Source organism: Staurois parvus, unplaced genomic scaffold (genome assembly GCF_062004578.1).
Source record: "Staurois parvus isolate SC_StPar_1 unplaced genomic scaffold, SC_StPar_1.0 ptg000321l, whole genome shotgun sequence".
Classification (NCBI taxonomy): Eukaryota; Metazoa; Chordata; class Amphibia; order Anura; family Ranidae; genus Staurois; species Staurois parvus.
The window spans coordinates 11,371,731-11,390,877 of NW_028318117.1; the positions used below are offsets into that span (position 1 = coordinate 11,371,731).

The 19,147-nt window shown below is 43.9% G+C and overlaps 1 protein-coding gene across 1 annotated transcript in view; it reads left to right on the plus strand.

Moving 5' to 3' along the window:
• The first annotated feature begins 432 nt into the window (after positions 1 to 432).
• Positions 433 to 19,147, plus strand: part of LRRC75A (leucine rich repeat containing 75A) — a 458,606-nt gene continuing 439,891 nt past the window's right edge. The window contains exon 1 of the mRNA XM_089683806.1: positions 433 to 1,090. Within this exon, the coding sequence (XP_089539932.1) occupies positions 827 to 1,090 (264 nt within the window). The 5' untranslated portion in view covers positions 433 to 826. The remainder of the gene's footprint in view (positions 1,091 to 19,147) is intronic.

Genomic DNA, 19,147 nt, shown 5'->3' on the forward strand with positions numbered 1-19,147 from the left:
GTGAGTTAGGGACCTTAGATTGTACACCCTTTGAGGACAGGGACTGATGTGAATGTACAATATATATCTGTGCTGTATAAGTACCTGAAATAAAAACAATAAACTCACATCTAGTGCCTTATCTGCATGAAATGAGCCCCAGAACCTCTATCTTGTGTTCAGGGATGAGGTGACAACCCTACTGTGAATGAACGTGACACTGTCCTTACAAATGGCCTGTCTGTGATGCGGCTCCGGGGAAGCAGCTGCCTCTGATTGGTTCGCTAGCTCTGTGCGGGGTGTAGGGGGTGGGGGCTGAGCGCCGGGGGCTCCCCGATCCATCAGACGGCTGGACTGGGGCTTTTCCTGGCACACGCCCATCACACCTCTGACTGGCCGGTTGCACGCCCAGGAGCCGCCCCCTCTGTGACAGCCGACTCCGCCCTCCCGCCTGTGTGTATGGGAAGCGATGCTGGAGAGGCTCAGACACCCCGCTAGTACCTGCCGCCCGCTCCCCGCCTAGGACATCCCCAGGCCGTCCAGGAGGCGCCGCTCTCCCCGGACTCCGTCCCCTCCCCCCAGCTCCGTCTGTTATTACCCGCCTATATAGAGACATGCAACAGTTCCCGGAGCCCGGCGGCTGATGGAAAGTTGTGTAGCCGGAGGGGGGAGAGCCGGGATTCCTCTCCGGATCTGCGCTCACTGATCGCTCCGGGGATGGTCGGAGGAGCCGGAGTGACTTTGTGCCTCTGCTGACCTGTTGAATGTGGATCCCCCGCCTCTTCCATAGAGGAGCCTCTCCGGGGCCATTGCGGATGTCTCTCCTACGGGGGGCGCTCACACCAGCATGGGCACCAAGCAGAGCAAGGTGTGCCAGGCTTCCAGTGCTGGGGGGGACAGCCCGCAGCACCCTCCGGGGGCCCAGAGGAGGAGCACCCCGGCCAGGGACAGGGGAGACTTCTGGGCGGCTTTCGGGGTGAAGTCTGGGAAGAACACATCGGGGGGTCTGGCCCCTTATCACCGCAGGGTCCGGATGATCCAGGACATGATGGGGATGGTGAGACAGGGGAGGCAGGAGGAGGCCACCGAGATGCTACGACACCTGAGACAGGTAGGTGCCCCCAGGGGGGGAAACATGTCATAGAAGGAGGACAACTTCATACGCAGCACTTACCTTTCCTGCTTACAGGACCCAACCACCCCTTCATAGATGTGACGCTGCATTCCTTTTCGTTTTTAGACTTTTCTCTCTAACAGATCAGTTGTGTTCTCATTCCTGCTGACCTTACACCCCGGTCACACCGATCCGACTTGGAGATTGTGCGACTTCACTGATTTCAAAGTCGGATGTCATGCTGATTTGAGGTGCGATTTGTAAGACATCTGACTCTGATCTCTATGTAAATCACACCAAAACTACTACTTAAGAATTCGGTGCGGCTCCGACCAAGCCAGAATCGCACCAATATGACCGCTGTAATTGCGGACAATAGGGTGCGACTTGCCATGCGATCTGCAAGTCGAATGGAGTGCAAATCGCATGCCAAGTCACACCCAGTGTGACCGAGGACTTAATGCGGTATTAATTCTGAAGCAAAGATTTATTACATTGCAGGTTACCAATTCTTAGATGTGACGGCTGCATTCGTTTTCTGTTTTAGACTTTCTCTCTGTCTAACAGCTCAGTTGTGCTCCCATTTCCTCTGACCTTACACCCCGGTCACACCGATCCCGACTTTGAAATCATGCGACTTACAGTGAAGTTGCGCTATTTTAAAGTCGGGTGACATGCCAATTTCAGGTGCGATTTGTAAGACATCTGACACCTGATATCTATGCAAATCACACCAAAAGTACTACTTTAGAAATCGTTGTGGCTCTGACCAAGTCGGAATCGCACCGATATTACCGCTGTAATTACGACTTGCCATGTGATTTGCACACCATACGACTTGCAGATCGCACATAGCGTGACTGGGGACTTAAAGCGTTATTAATCCCAAAAGCAAACATTTATTATATTGCAGGTTACCATTTCTTGGATGTGACGGCTGCATTCATTTGCGTTTTAGGCTTTCTGTCCTTTATTTTCACCTGCTGATCCTGCCAGTGAGTCTGTTGTGTTTTTAAAGAACAAGCTGTTCTGCAGAGGAAGCAGTCGGGGTTGAGCTGAACCATTTAGCACTGACAGCAGTGTTTACTATGGCCAGCTATTATTTATTGATGTAAAACCTCCCGCTCTCCAGCAGAATGTATCCGTTTACAGAGATGAGGCGTATCGTTTACCACTGACAGGGATGGTTACACAGATCTGCTTTTATTTATTTGTGTAAAGCTGTTATCCTAAAAGAAACGAGACTGCTGTAACTGCTTAGAAAGTGTGACCTGGAGTTTGGCTTCAGTTTGTGTATTTAAATCTGCTAGTACATCTAACACTTTGCACACCTCAGACTGACAATGCTGCTGTTTGCTGTGCCCCCTGTGCTCCTTCATCCAGAGTGGGGGGGCACTCTAATACAGGAGATGTGTTACTGGCCAGATCCCCAGGGGAAACAGAGGGGAAAAAGGTCTTAAAAAAAAAACTATTGCAGCCATCACATGCAATGATTGCTAAGCTGCGATAAATTACATTTGTTATTTATTTCTGCTTTAAAGCCGATCTCCGGGGACACTTACCTTCTCCCTTGCAGTGGAGCTATGTCCACACAGCAAGAGTTAACTACACATTTAGGTGTAGGAGTCATAGAAAAGATCTACTTACCTGCTCCTCCAGGATGATAGACCGGTCCCTGCAGCGTCTTCTCCCCTATGCTCCAATGGTCTAAGGTCCAAGACTGATGCAGGGTCCATTGCCCTGCATAGGACGAGATGACACCGAGGGACAGTCCACCATCGGAGCATGGGGGGGTGCCATATCCTGGGGGGGGGGGGAGGGAAGTAAAACTGTTCTACCCGCTCCCCTAGACCTAAACCATCAGTTAACCCCTGCAATGTGAGGGTGGCCCCACTACAAGTGAGAATTGTTAGATTTCCTGGAGTTGGCCCTTAAAACTGAACTCCAGAAACAGAAATCAATTTTTTCCTGTTGCTATGTAATTCTAGTCCACCTGATAACTGTCCCATGTGTGGCTGCGTTCGGGAGAACTTTTATTTTTATTCAGCCTGTACACTGCTGTAAATGGGTTGCTTACTGGCCATCTTGTCCATTCAGAAAACATCTTGTATCCTTTTCTACTAATACAAGGTGTTTTGTGATTGGAGGAGAGGAGACTGACTTCACCAGCACCTCCTCCATTCACAGAATTCCTTGTCTTCAGTGGAAAAGAATACAAGACCTACTTTGGAGGAGATGGAAGGCAAGCGACCCGCTATCAGAGTTATACTCCAGCCGGAGATTGCAAGTTTCAGCGCTGGAGTTCATCTTAGAACCCAACTTTGGTTTGAGTTGCTAAATACATTCCAGGTGCATCTAAAGCAGGGGTGTCGAGCTCCATTTTATCGTGGGCTGTATCAGCATTTTGGTTGATCTCAAAGGGCCAGTTGTATCTGTAAGACTAGATGTCCAGAGCACCCTACCACCCCCATTACATCAGATGTCAAGAATCCCACACCCTCCCTAACATCACAGTGCACCCCCTTTGGGGACAGAGCTGGAAAGCAGAAGGTGCAGAGTCTGGAGGAGGATCAGAGTAGGAGTGGAGTCAGTTACCAGAGTCTGAGACCAGGGGAGGCAGAGATGAGGGGGTGCTGAAGCTGCACTGAGAGGTGCAGGATGTGGCAGAGGAGTTCTATTCTCCTTACTGCTGAGACAAGGGGGTACCTGCAGGAGAGGTGCAAGGGCCACATGATATGTAGAGGGCCGGATTGTGCCCGCGGGCCTTATGTTTGACACCTGTGATCTAACTAAAATGTGTCCAATGTAATGCCATTTGTTTAGTTTTTTTTTTTTCTAAAGAAGCCACAGCCTGAGTGGAAAAACCTGGACCCTGCCAGCAGCTGCTTTGCTTTTACTCTCTGTGTGAGAGCGGTGGTATCACAGATTCATATAAACCTTACCGCCATGTAACGCCATTTGTCACACCACCACGAGGCGGATTTCTTAGGAATAGCATGGCATCTTCCCTACCCTCCATCTTCTCCAATTGCAGGATGTCTTCTGCTCCCTCCAAAAAAATACAAGACGTTCTCTGAATGGTGGAGGTGCAAAGTGAGCGACCCCTGCGATTAGTGTTTAGAACCGCCAGTATATTGTGGCTCTCACTGTAGGTAGTGTGGTGGATATCGGATCTGAATACTTACATGGAGCCAAGGTGGACCAATGGAAGGTTACAAAAAACATCATTCCTGGAGTTCCACTTTACATTGAGGGCCAGTTCACACTACATGCGTTTCAGTTGCTTATTCTCTACATCCAAAGCTCAGAGAAAGTAGGTGATATGGTTGTCATAGTTCACATCAGTGCTTGCAGTTCCAGTGCGTTCTAGTTGCAGAAAAAAATGTAGAACAAGCTGCATTTTTTCTGCACAGAACTGTACTGGAACATGGTAAAACGCCCCAAAAATACACTGGAATGCACATGTCCCTATTTGAATTGAAGAAAGGGGGAGAAAAATGAACTAATGCATTAAAAAAAACGCACTGGAACATGTCAAAAACGCACTGAAACATGCCAAAAATGCACATGCAAAAACGCATCCAGAACGCATTTGGACTCAGTTTCTATAGATTGAACTGGCCCTTAAAGTTGTTGGCCTTCATGTAGTAATAGCCAGACAATAACTGTGATGAAAGTTCAGGGACTGGCAGCCGTCCGTCAGTTTACAGTATGATGGTGGACTAGTAATTGCAGGTTATCGCACAGGAGGCTTCGCTTTATGCGTCAGGATCTGGCATAAGTCTTCCCACCATTAGGCCTGGTTCACACCCATGCGTGTTGAGATCGGTACGTTTTTCTGGAGCGTTGTGTGATGCATTTTTTAACCCTTTTTTTTTTAATACATGTTGCATTTTTTTGCCAATGGGAAAGTATTGAGTGTGACTTTGATGCGACTTTACATTCTCTGGCACTCAGTCGCATCGAAGTAGAGCAGGAAGCTTTTCAAAGTCGCAGCGACTTTGCAAATGTTCCTGCACTACTTTGATGCGACTGAGTGCCAGAGAATGTAAAGTCGCATCAAAGTCACACTCAACTCTCCTATTAATAAAAAAAAAACCTTAAACACACCACTTGTGTTTTTAGTGCGGGTCCATTAAAGTCTATTGCACCAAAAATGCAATCTACTGCCTGAAAAGAAGTCCCTGACTCTTTTCATAAACATATCAGCTGAAAACTCATAGATGTGAATGTGTCCCACTAGGAAACTATGGTAAATGGGCTGTAGTGTGTTTCTGCAAAATGCAGTAAAGAAAAATGCATAGGTGTGAACCAGGCCTTAGTGTCATGGACCTAGAGGAGGGGATCATTCTCTACACTTGTGTTGTTATTCGACTCTGCACTGCCCTATAGCAGAAATACTGCTATAGGGCGGCAGGGGTGCACAAAATAGTGTGTGTGTGTGTGTGTGTGTGTGTGTGTGTGTGTGTGTGTGTGTGTGCGCGCGTGCAGTGGGGGCAAACAAGTATTTAGTCAGCCACCAACTGTGCAAGTTCTCCCACTTAAAAAGATGAGAGGCCTGGAATTGGCATCATAGGTAGACCTCAACTATGAGAGACAAAATGAGAAAAAAAAATCCAGAAAATCACATTGGCTGATTTGGAAAGAATTTATTTGCAAATTATGGTGGAAAATAAGTATTTGGTCAATATCAAAAGTTCATCTCAATACTTTGTTATATATCCTTTGTTGGCAATGACACAAGTCAAACGTTTCCTGTAAGTCTTCACAAGGTTGGCACACACTGTTGCTGGTATGTTGGCCCATTCCTCCATGCAGATCTCCTCTAGAGCAGTGATGTTTTGGGGCTGTCGCTGGGCAACACGGACTTTCAACTCCCTCCAAAGGTTTTCTATGGGGTTGAGATCTGGAGACTGGCTAGGCCACTCCAGGACCTTGAAAGGCTTCTTACGAAGCCACTCCTTCGTTGCCCGGGTGGTATGTTTGGGATCATTGTCATGTTGGAAGACCCAGCCACGTTTCATCTTCAATGCCCTTGCTGATGGAAGGAGGTTTGCACTCAAAATCTCATGATACATGGCCCCATTCATTCTGTCCTGTACATGGATCAGTCGTCCTGGTCCCTTTGCGGAGAAACAGCCCCAAAGCATGATGTTGCCACCCCCATGCTTCACAGTAGGTATGGTGTTCTTTGGATGCAACTCAGCATTCTCTCTCCTCCAAACACGACGAGTTGTGTTTCTACCAAACAGTTCTATTTTGGTTTCATCTGACCATATGACATTCTCCCAATCCTCTTCTGGATCATCCAAATGCTCTCTAGCAAACTTCAGACGGGCCCGGACACGTACTGGCTTAAGCAGGGGGACACGTCTGGCACTGCAGGATCTGAGTCCCTGGCGACGTAGTGTGTTACTGATGGTAGCCTTTGTTACGTTGGTCCCATGTCAAGGTCCTACCTTTTCCCTGTGGTTATGTTACTTCATGTGCTGGTGTCCATCTTGGATTCTGCTGTGCATGATGGGAGCCCTTTTATGCCTTCAGGTTTCTGTGGTCCATCCTCCAGAGGGGTGTGGCTGATGACATATAAGCCTGTGGCCCGCACATGCTCTTTGCACTTGTGCCTTGTGTCTTTGTGTTGCTGTTACTCTGTTCTGACTCTCGTGACTCTCCTGGTATCTGATTCGGCTTGTCTTGACTATTCTTTGTATTCTCCTTTGATCTGACCCTCTGTTGCTGAACCCGGCTCGTGACCTGTGATTCTCGTCTGCTGTCCTGTACTGTTCTGTCCTGTTGTTGTTGACCCCGGCTTGTCTGACTACTCTTTTGTCTCTTCCACCAGCTACACGCCATTGGCGGCGGCCATTACCGCAGCTGAGGTGTCTCGGGGGCCGCGACCTGGTTCCTGGCTGCGTCAAGTCCATCCCCACCATCAGGGGCCCTGGTGAAGGGCAGCCTGGGACTTAGACTCCGCGCCCTGAGGGACTTCGGTCTGTGGGTGGTGGTTGTCGTCAGCCAGTGCGTTACATTGTTAGGCCTGCCTGTCCGTTCCTCAGCTCCTGCCCTGACATCCCAGCTCTCTGCAGGTCATTCACTAGGTCCCCCTGTGTGGTCCTGGGATTTTTGCTCACCGTTCTTGTGATCATTTTGACCCCACGGGGTGAGATCTTGCGTGGAGCCCCAAATCGAGGGAGATTATCAGTGGTCTTGTATGTCTTCCATTTTCTAATTATTGCTCCCACAGTTGATTTGTTCACACCAAGCTGCTTGCCTATTGCAGATTCAGTTTTTTTTCAGCCTAGTGCAGGTCTACAATTTTGTTTCTGGTGTCCTTCGACAGCTTTTTAGTCTTCACCATAGTGGAGTTTGACTGTTTGAGGTTGTGGACAGGTGTCTTTTATACTGATAAGTTCAAACAGGTGCCATTGATACAGGAAATGAGTGCAGGACAGAGGAGCCTCTTAAAGAAGAAGGTACAGGTCTGTGAGAGCCAGAAATCTTGCTTGTTTGTAGGTGACCAAATACTTCTTTTCCACCATATTTTGCAAATAAATTCTTTCCAAATCAGCCAATGTGATTGTCTGGATTTTTTTTCTCATTTTGTCTCTCATAGTTGAGGTCTACCTATGATGCCAATTACAGGCCTCTCTCATCTTTTTAAGTGGGAGAACCTGCACAATTGGTGACTGACTAAATACTTTTTTGCCCCACTGAATGTGTGTGTGTGTGTGTGTGTGTGTGTGTGTGTATATATATATATATATATATATATATATATATATATATATATATATATATATATATATCTCAAAAAGGACAAACTTCATTTGGGTGCAGCGTTGCATGACCACGCAATTGTCAGTTAAAGTAATGCAGTGCTGTAACGTAAAAAATGGCCTGGTCAGGAAGGGGGGTAAATCCTCTGGAGGGTAAGTGGTTAGTTTATTACACCAAAAACGCAATCTGCTGCGTAAAAACAAGCCCCTTCCTCTTTCCAAAAACATAGCGGCTGAAAACACATAGATGTGAATGTGTCCCACTAGGAAACGGGCTGTAGTGCACTTAAAAATGCATAGGTGTGACCCATGCCATAGTGTCATCATGGACCTAGAAGAGGGGCTCATTCTCTATACTCGTTGTAGTAGTGTTGCTGTTATACAGGATTATATCGCTCCAACAGTTTACGCAGCGCTTTACAACATACCCTTGTGTTGGGATCCTCATGCTGAAAAGACATGGTGTGATGTCCTAATATATCTCTTTGTACATTGCATTTGTTAAATACTCACGTTAGTCCTGCAGCTGATGGACCCGCATAGGTTCTGTCCTTCCGTGGTCCTGAACAAGTAGATGTAAATTATCGGAGATAGTGACACCCTTGTCTAGTTTACGTCTGATCTCCCCATCTGATGATGAGCACTGTTGTCCCGACTGTCATCCAAGTGCTCGTGATATACGGAGTATGGCTTTCTTCACATCAGGCTCCATGCACTCTGGATGTTTTGATGACGCTGGTAGCGTTAGCTGTGTAAAGTCACTTTAAAAACGTGAGTTTTTCAGCTTTTTTTTAGCGTTTGTCGCGTTTAACAGCGTTTTTCCGCATTTGCATTTTTTAGCATTTTTTTTCAGCAAAAAACCCCAATTTTTTTTGGTAAAGTCCAGAAACGCCGGTTTGCGGAGGTTTACCGTGTTTTACTGCGTTTTTCAGCGTTAGAGCATTTTTACAGCTAAAAAACTCCTCCTAGAAGCCCACTAGTCCTGGGTTTTTTTTTTTTTTCCAGCTGAAAAACATCCCTGCCAAAAAACATTGATTACAGTCTGTGTTCATGGACACTTAAGATAACATGCTGGGGAGTTTACTGGCTGTAGAAAAAAACATCAAAAGCCAAAAACAGCGGCTGTAGAAACGTCCCGTGTGCATGAGGACTTCGAAATCAATAGCAGGCTATAGGGTGGAGGCGTCACAGGAAAGGTTAAATGAGGCAAATCCCCATACATGATATTAAATGATTCATTGAGCAATCTTCTCCTAAATGTAATCGAATATTCAGAACTCCAGGGTAGATCATCAAGACACATTCAGCATTCTGTTTGATGTGTTGAAGGTATTTATGATGTTTTTATGTTTGGATTTTCTTGTGAACTTGGCGCAGCTCTCTGTAAATCCCCCAAAAACAGTCACACTCGCTGAAAATGTGAGCAGTGCTGGGGAAACCCAGGGAGGGCTGCAAGAGAGGATGGATGAATGATGTCAGTGCAGGAATCCCCCACCACATAAAGCAGCAGCAAAAAGGTCTGCAAGAGGCGAGAATGACGCTGATCAGCAATCCCATGCACACTGAAGAGGCACCGGGTTGTTGAAATAAAACCTGATCCCAATATCAACGCTAGTAGAAGGCTGCATCACTGAGCTGTAGGAATCACTATTATGTGTAGTTCTCGTTGTCTCCTTTACTTCTATTTTTTGGTAATATCACATATATACAAACTGTTGGCGCTATATAAATCCTGTATAATAATAATAATATATGTAGTCAGGGCAAAAAACATTGGTGTTTATAGAAAATGCTGTCAAGTATACATAAACCCAAAAATGAACTTTTGATTGTTTTCTTTTTGTCTGGTAAATATGCCATTGAAATCAAATTGTTCCATCTGTTCTGTAAGTGAAGTATGACTGTTGATTCTGCTGAAGTCAAGAGAGCTGATAACTTTCTGCTCACCTTGTCTTACTGTGGTTTCTAGTTCTCCCCGTGGACTACAGAACACCTTCTGCAGGATTATGGTAAGCTGGTATTTTGTAGTCCTAACATTCTGTTCTAGGGTGACAACACTGCTCCTTTATAAGTACAGTGCAATAGTGTTGTCACCCTAGAACAGGATGTGTGTTCCAGGCAGGAATGCCAGGTGGAAAACAAGAGAAAAATAAAAACGAATGCAGCCGCCACATATAAGGACTAGTACATTGCAATAATATTACCTTTTTGTTCTTGGGTTTTGATTTGATTTAAAGTGTTACTAAACCCAGGACCCTGCATCCACTATATCTGGTCTCCCACAGAACACACAACATGGAAATGCAGTTATTTTAGTAAATATAAACTGCTAAATACCGTTTCTTATCAGAAGTTAGAGCAGTCTTGTGGCTTCTATCAGTGTTCAGCCAAGTGCTAGCTAAAGCTTGTAAGAGGAGTTTTGTCTGCTTTAGGAGGATGCAGAACCCCTGACCTCTGTCTGACCAGTGCTGATTGGCCCTTTGCTGATCACATGCACTCGCCAAAGAAAAAACCTCTAGCAATGCACACCAAACTGAGCATGTGCAAAATGCCTACGGTTCAGTCTGTCTTATCAGGAAATAAGAGGTGGTTGCTTGAAAAAGGGGAGGAACAGAGAAGAAAGGATCAAACGGCCTTTTTACACAATTCAGGGGATTAACCCCTTAGGTTCCACAGTGAGTATAACAAGCATGCTTTACTGCATATACAGACTGATTTTACTGTTGTGGGTTTAGTAACACTTTAAGGCTGAACTCTGGGGAAAGAAAATCCTCCCTTGCAGTGCTCGCTTCTATTTATGGGGCGGGAGAAGTACTTTTATTTGCACTAAATAAACGTATTAGGACGCCTGCCTTTACACACACATGAACGTTCATGGCCCCCCAGTCTTAGTCCGTAGGGTTCAATATTGAGTTGGCCCACCCTTTGCGGCTATAACAGCTTCAACTCGTCTGGGAAGGCCGTCCACAAGGTTTAGGAGTGTGTCTATGGGAATGTTTGACCATTCTTCCAGAAGCACATTTGTGAGGTCAGGCACTGATGTTGGATGAGAAGGCCTGGCTTGCAGTCTCCGCTCTAATTCATACCAAAAGTGTTCTATCGGGTTGAGGTCAGGACTCTGCAGGCCAGTCAAGTTCTTCCACCCCAAACGGATCATCCATGTCTTTATGGACTTTGCTTTGTGCACTGGTGTGCAGTCATGTTGGAACAGGAAGGGGCCATCCCCATCTGTTCCCACAAAGTTGGGAGCATGAAATTGTCCAAATGTCTTGGTATGCTGAGGTCATAAGGGTTCTCTTCACAAGAACTAAGGGGCCAACCCCTGAAAAACAACCCCACACCATAACCCCCCCCCCCCCCCCAACCAAACTTTCCACTTGGCATAATGCAGTCAGGCAAGTATCGTTCTCCTGGCAACCACCAAATCCAGACATGTCCATCGGATGGCCAGACAGAGAAGTGTGATTGGTCACTCCAGAGAACACGTCCCCATTGCTCTAGATCAGGGGTAGGCAACCTGCGGCTCTCCAGCTGTTGCAGGACTACAAGTTCCATCATGCCTCTGCAAGTCATAGCTGTAACTATCAGTTTTGTAAGGTTGCAATGCCTCATGGGAAATGTAGTTCCACAACAGCTAGAGAGACGCAGGTTGCCTACCCCTGCTCTAGATGCTTAGATGCAGCTGAATCCCATTCCATGAAGCTCTCTATGCACTCTTGTTGTGCTAATCTGAAGGTCACACGAAGTTTGGAGGTCTTTATCTATTGACTCTGCAGACAGTTGGCGACTTTTGCACACTGTGCTCTTCAGCATGCACTGACCCCGCTCTGTCATTTTTCATGGCTGAGTTGCTGTTGTTCCCAGTTGCTTCCACTTTGTTATAATACCACTGACAATTGACCGTAGAATATTTAGTGGCAAGGAAATGTCACGGATGGACTTATTGCACAGGTGGCAACCTATCATGGTACCACACTTGAATTCATTGAGCTCCTGAGAGCGACCCATTCTTTCACAAATGTTTGTAGAAGCAGTCTGCATGCCTAGGTGCTTGATTTTATACACCTGTGACCATGGAGGTGATTGGGAAAACCTGAATCCAATGATTTGAAGGGGGGTCCTAATACTTTTGGCAATTTAGTATACTTGATGTTTTGCTCCTGCAGGACCAGTCCCTGTAACCTTTTTCTTTCCCCCATGCACTCCAGTGGCAGGATACTCTAAAGTCATTAAGTACAATGTAGAGCCCATAGCCCAGCATTGGACGCTAGGATGCCAAGGGTTAGTCCATCCCTGGAGCACAGGGGCTTTCCTGGGGAGATGGGGGGAGGGGGGTCAGGTATGTTAAACTGCTTTTCCTGATCCCCTAGACCTAAATGAGCATTTAACCCTTGCAGTGCAGGGGTGGCTCCACTGCAAGGGAGGATTTTTACTTTTTGCCGGAGATAGACTTTAACTTATAAATGAAACCTGATTGGTTTCTAGGAGTTATTGCTCTCTGTATATCATTTTCCCAAATGTCTCATGAAATTCTAAGAATTTAGCAATTGAGAGTCATTAAATATCAGCTGATCCTTTTAAGTAATGCGCATTACTTGCAATAGTCAGATGTGGATCAGTGCAGGGCTTCCTAAGGTCTCATGCACACTGGTGGTTGGGGGGCAGTAAAAACATGCAGTTGAGCCGCATTTTTACTGCCCCTACCTGCTTCCCTTTAAACTGCAAAGGCAGCAGACGGGGGTTTATTACATTATCCCTGGCATTGTGTTCGGCGGGCAGTACCGTCCTCCAAACTTTACCCATTCACCTGAATGCGGGCACCCCGCAACCACTCTGCAATCACATGTAATACATATTGTGTTGTGCAGATGCAAGGTTTAAGGGATTGAGGCAGTCAAATGCCCAGTGATGGCATGTGGATCGCTCTTCAGAGGGCATAACATGTGTAAACGAGCCCTAAAAGTGATCATGAATGCTACGGACCATTGACTGTGCTTGTTATTGCTCACAGAGAGGGTTTTCTGAGCAAACACCAGTTGTCCTTTTTTTTTTTTTTTTTTTTTTTTTTTTTTTATGGAAAAAGATGAAATGAGTATTCTTTGTGTGCTTTGGAGAGAACATTGTGCTCCCTGCAGTACGGTGCTGGTCACGATGGCGATGGGAGGAAACTTATTTTATTTATAACACACAACTGTTTCTTATCTTGCAGTCCCAATGACAGATAGCATAGAAAACACTTTACTCCTACAGAAAATGCTCATACGTGCTAAGGACATATCCCCTTGTCTAGTTTATTGATGGGTATGGCAGGTTGTGAATACATAACTGTGGTTGATTTAAATATTTTGTGTCACCTTGTGCAATAGATGTCGTAGTCCTTTAAAACTGGAAGTATGTAACATGATACGGAGACAGGAAGACCACTGTTATCCCCATGGGATTGCTCGAGGATGTTGTAGTTGCGTGTGACGGAATTCTGCATATTCTGTGTTTATCCCGCTGCCTGGTCAGATCCGTCATAGATATTTGGAAAACAAAAATGAACTTGAAACAGATGTGTACACTTCAAACCGAATTCATTTTTAACAAAGTATTTTTTCCTTTTTTTTTTTTCTTTTTTTGCTTCTCTTTTGACAAAAAAGAGAAGCTTTTTACATTTTCTAGCTAAGATAAATTGTTGTTCATTCATTCATTTTCTTGGATCAAACTGGATGTTTAAAGCAGAAATATTTTCTCTTTTGTCTGTAGAAACATCAAGCTTATTAATTGGTTCCTTTAAAGGATAAATCCACTTTTGTCAGGGAAAAAAAGATCATATAGCATAAATAGTTGCTACATGAGTCATTGTAATTTGTTAATAAAAACCGCCTTCCCTTTTCAATCTGCAGCCTCTGTGATTTTTATGTGAAATACAATATAGCAACCTGGAAGCATTCTTTACACTTGGTATATGTAATGCCCCCAGAAATGTCTTTTTCTTCCTTGTGTAATTAGCTCACTGATTTTTCCAGAGGTCTGTATTAGCACGCAAGTCATAAGGCATCCCCTGCAATAGGTATTTCAGTTTTGGTGTGGCTCTCCCCAAGGGTTAAATACTTCTAAAGGGATGCAGACACTGCACCTTTTTCTAATCAGAACACTGAGAGTGATCCAGGTGATGTTAATGAACCCAGTATCTGCCATTCAGAATCAGGATGAAAATGACATGATGAAACAAACCGCTAAAACTCTGCAACACTGTTTGTTAAAAATCCCCACAATGTACATTGCTCACCCAAAAGGGTTTTTTTTTTGTTTTTGTAAACAAAAGTTAAAGTATATGTAAAGCAACCCATTCAGTTTAAAAATTGAAAGGCAAAATATTTATGTTTATACATATAAGAAATAATATAAGTAACTTTTCTTTTCCTCTTCTTTTATAAGTGATTACATACCAACTGTTCTTAGCTGCACAGGGAGGAGAAACAGCAGCATTCTGATCTTCCCAGTTAATGGCTGTATGGAGGAATGGGGGGGGGGGGGTCATGTCAGCACAAACCTGATTAATGGAGAAGAGCAGAGTAGAGAACTGACCACAGTGTGCCTAACGTGGTCAGTTGTTAATAGGAAAGCAGAGGTACTGGCAGGATCACCAGGGATTTCACACAAAGGAAGCAATACAAAGAGAACAGTATACTTTTTCGTACAGAATACAACAGTCACATATCAGGAATATGAAATGTTGGATTTACATACAGTATTCTTTAAACTTTTTAAGCTGACCATAGGTGAAAAGATGCCTTCCTGTGGATTATTACCAAGAATGCAGTAACCCATTTTAGCTAAGGCTGGTGCCTTCCATTGTGTCTCATTCTGTGTGCCCAACAGACTAAGCCTGCACACTTATGGTTCAGTTCTTCATAAGAAGGGGGGTGAATCAGTCAACATATTGGAAAATCCCTGTGGGTGATCAATTGCTCTTTAAAATGCCAGAAGAGCTGATTGTTGCCCCTAAGGATAGCCTGATCCTTGTCCAGTCATTAAAATGAAAATGGGATTGGGTCCTTTATTGAGTCCTATAGCCGGTGGCACTGATTGTGTGGCAAAAATCCAACTGGGTGGTTGTTGAGAAGTTGATAGGTTGACTTCTATGCAACCACCCTGCCCATACATGGATCAAAAATCAGCAGGGACCTACCAAATTTCGATCCATGTATGACCAATTTAACTTATTTTCCTCTGTTAAATTGAGAAGGGAGGGGGATGATATAAACATGTCAGAACTTTAGCTCTGAGAAAATAGTTATTATATCCTTTATGAGAATAGGCGGGATCTGGAATGTAGATTTAGAAATAATTTTGGATTTTTCTTGTTATGTCAAGAGTTGACCTTTATCTCTTAGCTTGTAAAAATACAATACATTTAAGAGGTAAGAGCTCTTTTGACAGAACTGGTTAGATATACTGTTACCAGTGTCACTGAAAATAATGTATTACCTAAGTGATTCTGGAGAAAGGTAGAATTTTTTTTTCCCTATATATCTTACAGACATTCGTTGAGGTCATTTTGTACTGAGATTTCTTAATTATCTAACTTCTTCTGTAGAATACAGACATTGTAATATAATGGACTCAAACTTGTTGTAATTATTTATTATAACACAGGCTTTATAATATTTATAATGTTGAAAAACATCATATCCAAATTACTTATGCCAGTAATAACTTGATGCAAAAATAATAATAGTTAACTTTTTTGTTAAAGTATTCCTGTCAAATCATATTAAACTTTACATTGCATATGGAGTTAATATTAACTCGTTTCCAGATGTTCATGGAAAAAAAATCATTGTGAACAGTTCTTTTTTCCCTTATTCAATCGAGACATGGACTCGTCCGTTAACCTCCTTAGCGGTATCATTATGTCAATATTTCTGTGCTCAAAGCGGTACATTTTTTTTGCATGGAAATATGTAGTTTTTTCTTTATTGTAGGCCTGTAATTCTTAGGAATAACTCACTGACATCTGTACGAACAAGTCTAGTAAACATCCCGGGTATGACAAAATTTGAAACACAAAATCATAAATTATAATATAATAAATAATCATTAAAAAAAATATAATTTAATTCAATAATATAATCAAACCACAAACACTGAAATTTGAAGTAGAGTGCCAAGTTTGCACATCACTGAGCTTAGTCACAAAATCATTTTAAGTGACTGACGAATTTCCCCACAAATCATTATCACTCAATTCTGAAAGTGGTTCAATTCTGAAAGTGGTTCTGATTTACTATCGCTGTTCTCTAGCTGGTCTAAAACCACTTTTGACATAAAGGGACACTTTTTGGACGCCATGGACGTTTCTCAGTTTCCAGGCAGAAAGAACAGTAAAAATGCAGGCAGGGCACTGGACAAAGCACTGGGGACAAAATGTATGTAAAATGGTTTTATACAGTAAAGTTATACTATGTGATTTTAGTGAATGTCATTTTTTTAAATTTTAAAATTGCCTGCCGGTTCCGTTCCCCATATGTCCCGATGCTCGCAGGGACCAGAACCCGGAAGACGGATGCCGGCATCAGCCAGAGGAGATGGCCAGGGATGCTGCAGGGGGGACATTGTGGGAGCGCAGGACAAGGTAAGTGAAACGGAATCCCAGAGCAACGCTGCAGGGTAATCCCGAGTGTAGCTCGGGGTTACCTCTTTTGGCACTGATAATTAACCCCAAGCTACACTCGGGAATGCTGCCAGGGGGGTTAATCTTGCAACTTGGTATCATGTCCAGCCTTTATCTTGTAACTGTCTGATACCACCATACCCCCCCCCAAATTTTTAACCTGGGAAAGTATGCTGTAAGAAAGTGGGAATGTCTGCTGTTAGAACCTTTGTTCAGAAACCATGAAAATAGAATATAAAGAACAAAAAGGCTTCCAGCATGCCCATGTAAAGAGAAGTTCAGGCCTTCCGGTTTAATTTTGTGAGCCCAGAATATTTCTGACAAATAACAAATTTACAAAAAGGGAAGTTGTCCATTTAAGATAAAATATACATTTCCCATTTTACATTATTTCTGTTAACCCCCTTTAAAATGACCTTGGCATGTCTCTTGTGATGGAATATTTTAAATTTCAAAAAGCAATGTGTATTGTGACTACATGTTAACCAGGCAACTATTGCACAAACACAACCTACGCATTTCATGTCTGAGAAATATTATTGTGGATTTTCTTTATTATTTATGCATGAGATGCTATTTAGACAATTTTCTATTTCAATGGTTTTTATTAATTTTTTAAACAATATAAAGCAGAGGCAATAAAACACACCCACGCAGGGGCTATCAATTGCACAGATAAAAAAAAATGCAAAATAAAAAAAGGAAAAACAGTGCTCTAACGCCAACAGGGCAAAAGGTACGCCCGCGCAGGGGCTATCAATGGCACATAAGTTGCAAAACATTAATGTAACTGCCTATAACAACTAAATGCAGCTGTCCAGTCACACCAAAAACAGAGAGAGAGAGAAAAAGGAAGAAAGAGGAAAAAAAAAAGGGGGGGCAAAGAGCAGGGGTCCAAGAGCGCCAATACCGAACGCCATCCCCAGACTAGCTGGGGGGAGTGAGGGAAAGGCATATTGCAACCACAGCTCCCATATTTTCAAAAATTTACATTGGGAGTCATTGCGGATACTCGACATCTGTTCGTTGAGCATCATAGTGGTCATACGATCCCGCACCCCCTGAAGAGGGACAAACGGACTCTTCCAGGCCTGAGCAATTGTTCTAGTGGACGATAAAAACAGATAGGAAGCCAACTTCTGCTGGTGAGCCAAGAGGCCCGGTATGGGGCAATGAAGCAAGGCATACCGAGCATCCCGACGTATAGAGAGATGGAACAAAGTGAAAAGGAGGCCAAACACACGAGACCAAAATTGAAACGGTCTCGGGCATGACCACCAGATATGCAATACATCTCCACGATGGCCACAACCCCTAAAACATTGATCGCTACAGGCAGGGTTAGCCCGGGCCAACCGAGCCGGAACCCAGTACCAACGAAACAATACCTTATAGGCTGCCTCCAGTGTGGTCGTATTAAATGAGCATTTAGCTATGAGTGACCATGCCTTATTCCAGTCCTCTGGATCCACAGCCACTCCCAGGTCGCGCTCCCACTGAACAACATAGGAAAGAGAAGTACCATTTATACAATTTTATAGTAAGAATTGTTTAGTGATTTCTTCAAAGATGCTGAAAAAATGTAATTATCTTCTTTATTCTGAAGAAACCAAAAGAAAAAGAATTTTTTTTTTTTGTGACAAATGCGTGGCGATTATGCATCACCCAAAATAAGTTCTGGAACTCTTTTTGGGCAACGTGTTGCACAATTTTTTTTTCTTTTAAATTTTGTTATTGAAGTGAATGGCACCTGAACACGCTGATGTGCGATTTTCACATTTTCGCAGTGATTCCACCCGCGATTTAAACTGCCTGTATGTGAACGGAGCCTGAGAAATATATTTTCACAAAAAATGTGTTTACATTGAAACCTTTTTTATCTTTGGATCTAGTAGGGACAAGTTCATTTTTTTTCTGTCATTTTATTGTCTGTGTCCCATTGGGGAGGTGCCCTTTACTTTCTGCCCTGGGAAAACAGGATGTGTGAGGGCATTTCTTCAAAGTGAGAGGAAATCTCCTCATTGATTGGAATAGTTGTCCCAATTGGAAGACAGGACAAATGGGTGGAATCATCCTAACGGGGACACAGACCCCTCTTGCTCAGGTATATGTGATTCAGTTGAATACTAAAGAAAAGAGGCAATTCTTGGGAGCCACGGTTGATGTCCTTGTGCCTCCTCATGGAGCCAAGTCCTCAAATTCCAAGAGTATGGTCAATGCGCCTGCTGTGAATGTTCACCATGCCTGGCTCATTACTCCTGTGGGTGAATGAGGCTTCCATTACAGTCCAGCCCAGGTAATGATTGAGGCTAAATGCTACAAAAAGCTTTTTTTTTCCCTGTGCTTCTAAACGCTGAAGCTTGAAAATGCTTCTAGCATAAAATAGTGTGCATGGACACATAGGATAACACATTCACTTCTAGGAGCAGAAAAAATGCTCATAGCTTCTAGTAGCTTAAAAAATGCTAGTGTGCATGGAGCCTGAAAGGGAGTAGAAAGCATACAGACTGACCACGCTAGCATGGATTGGTTTATGTGCTTAGTGTGGTCAGCTTGCCTGCAGGAAAAGGGCAACTGGCAGGATCAACTAGGTATTAGTGAATTCAGTAAAAATGG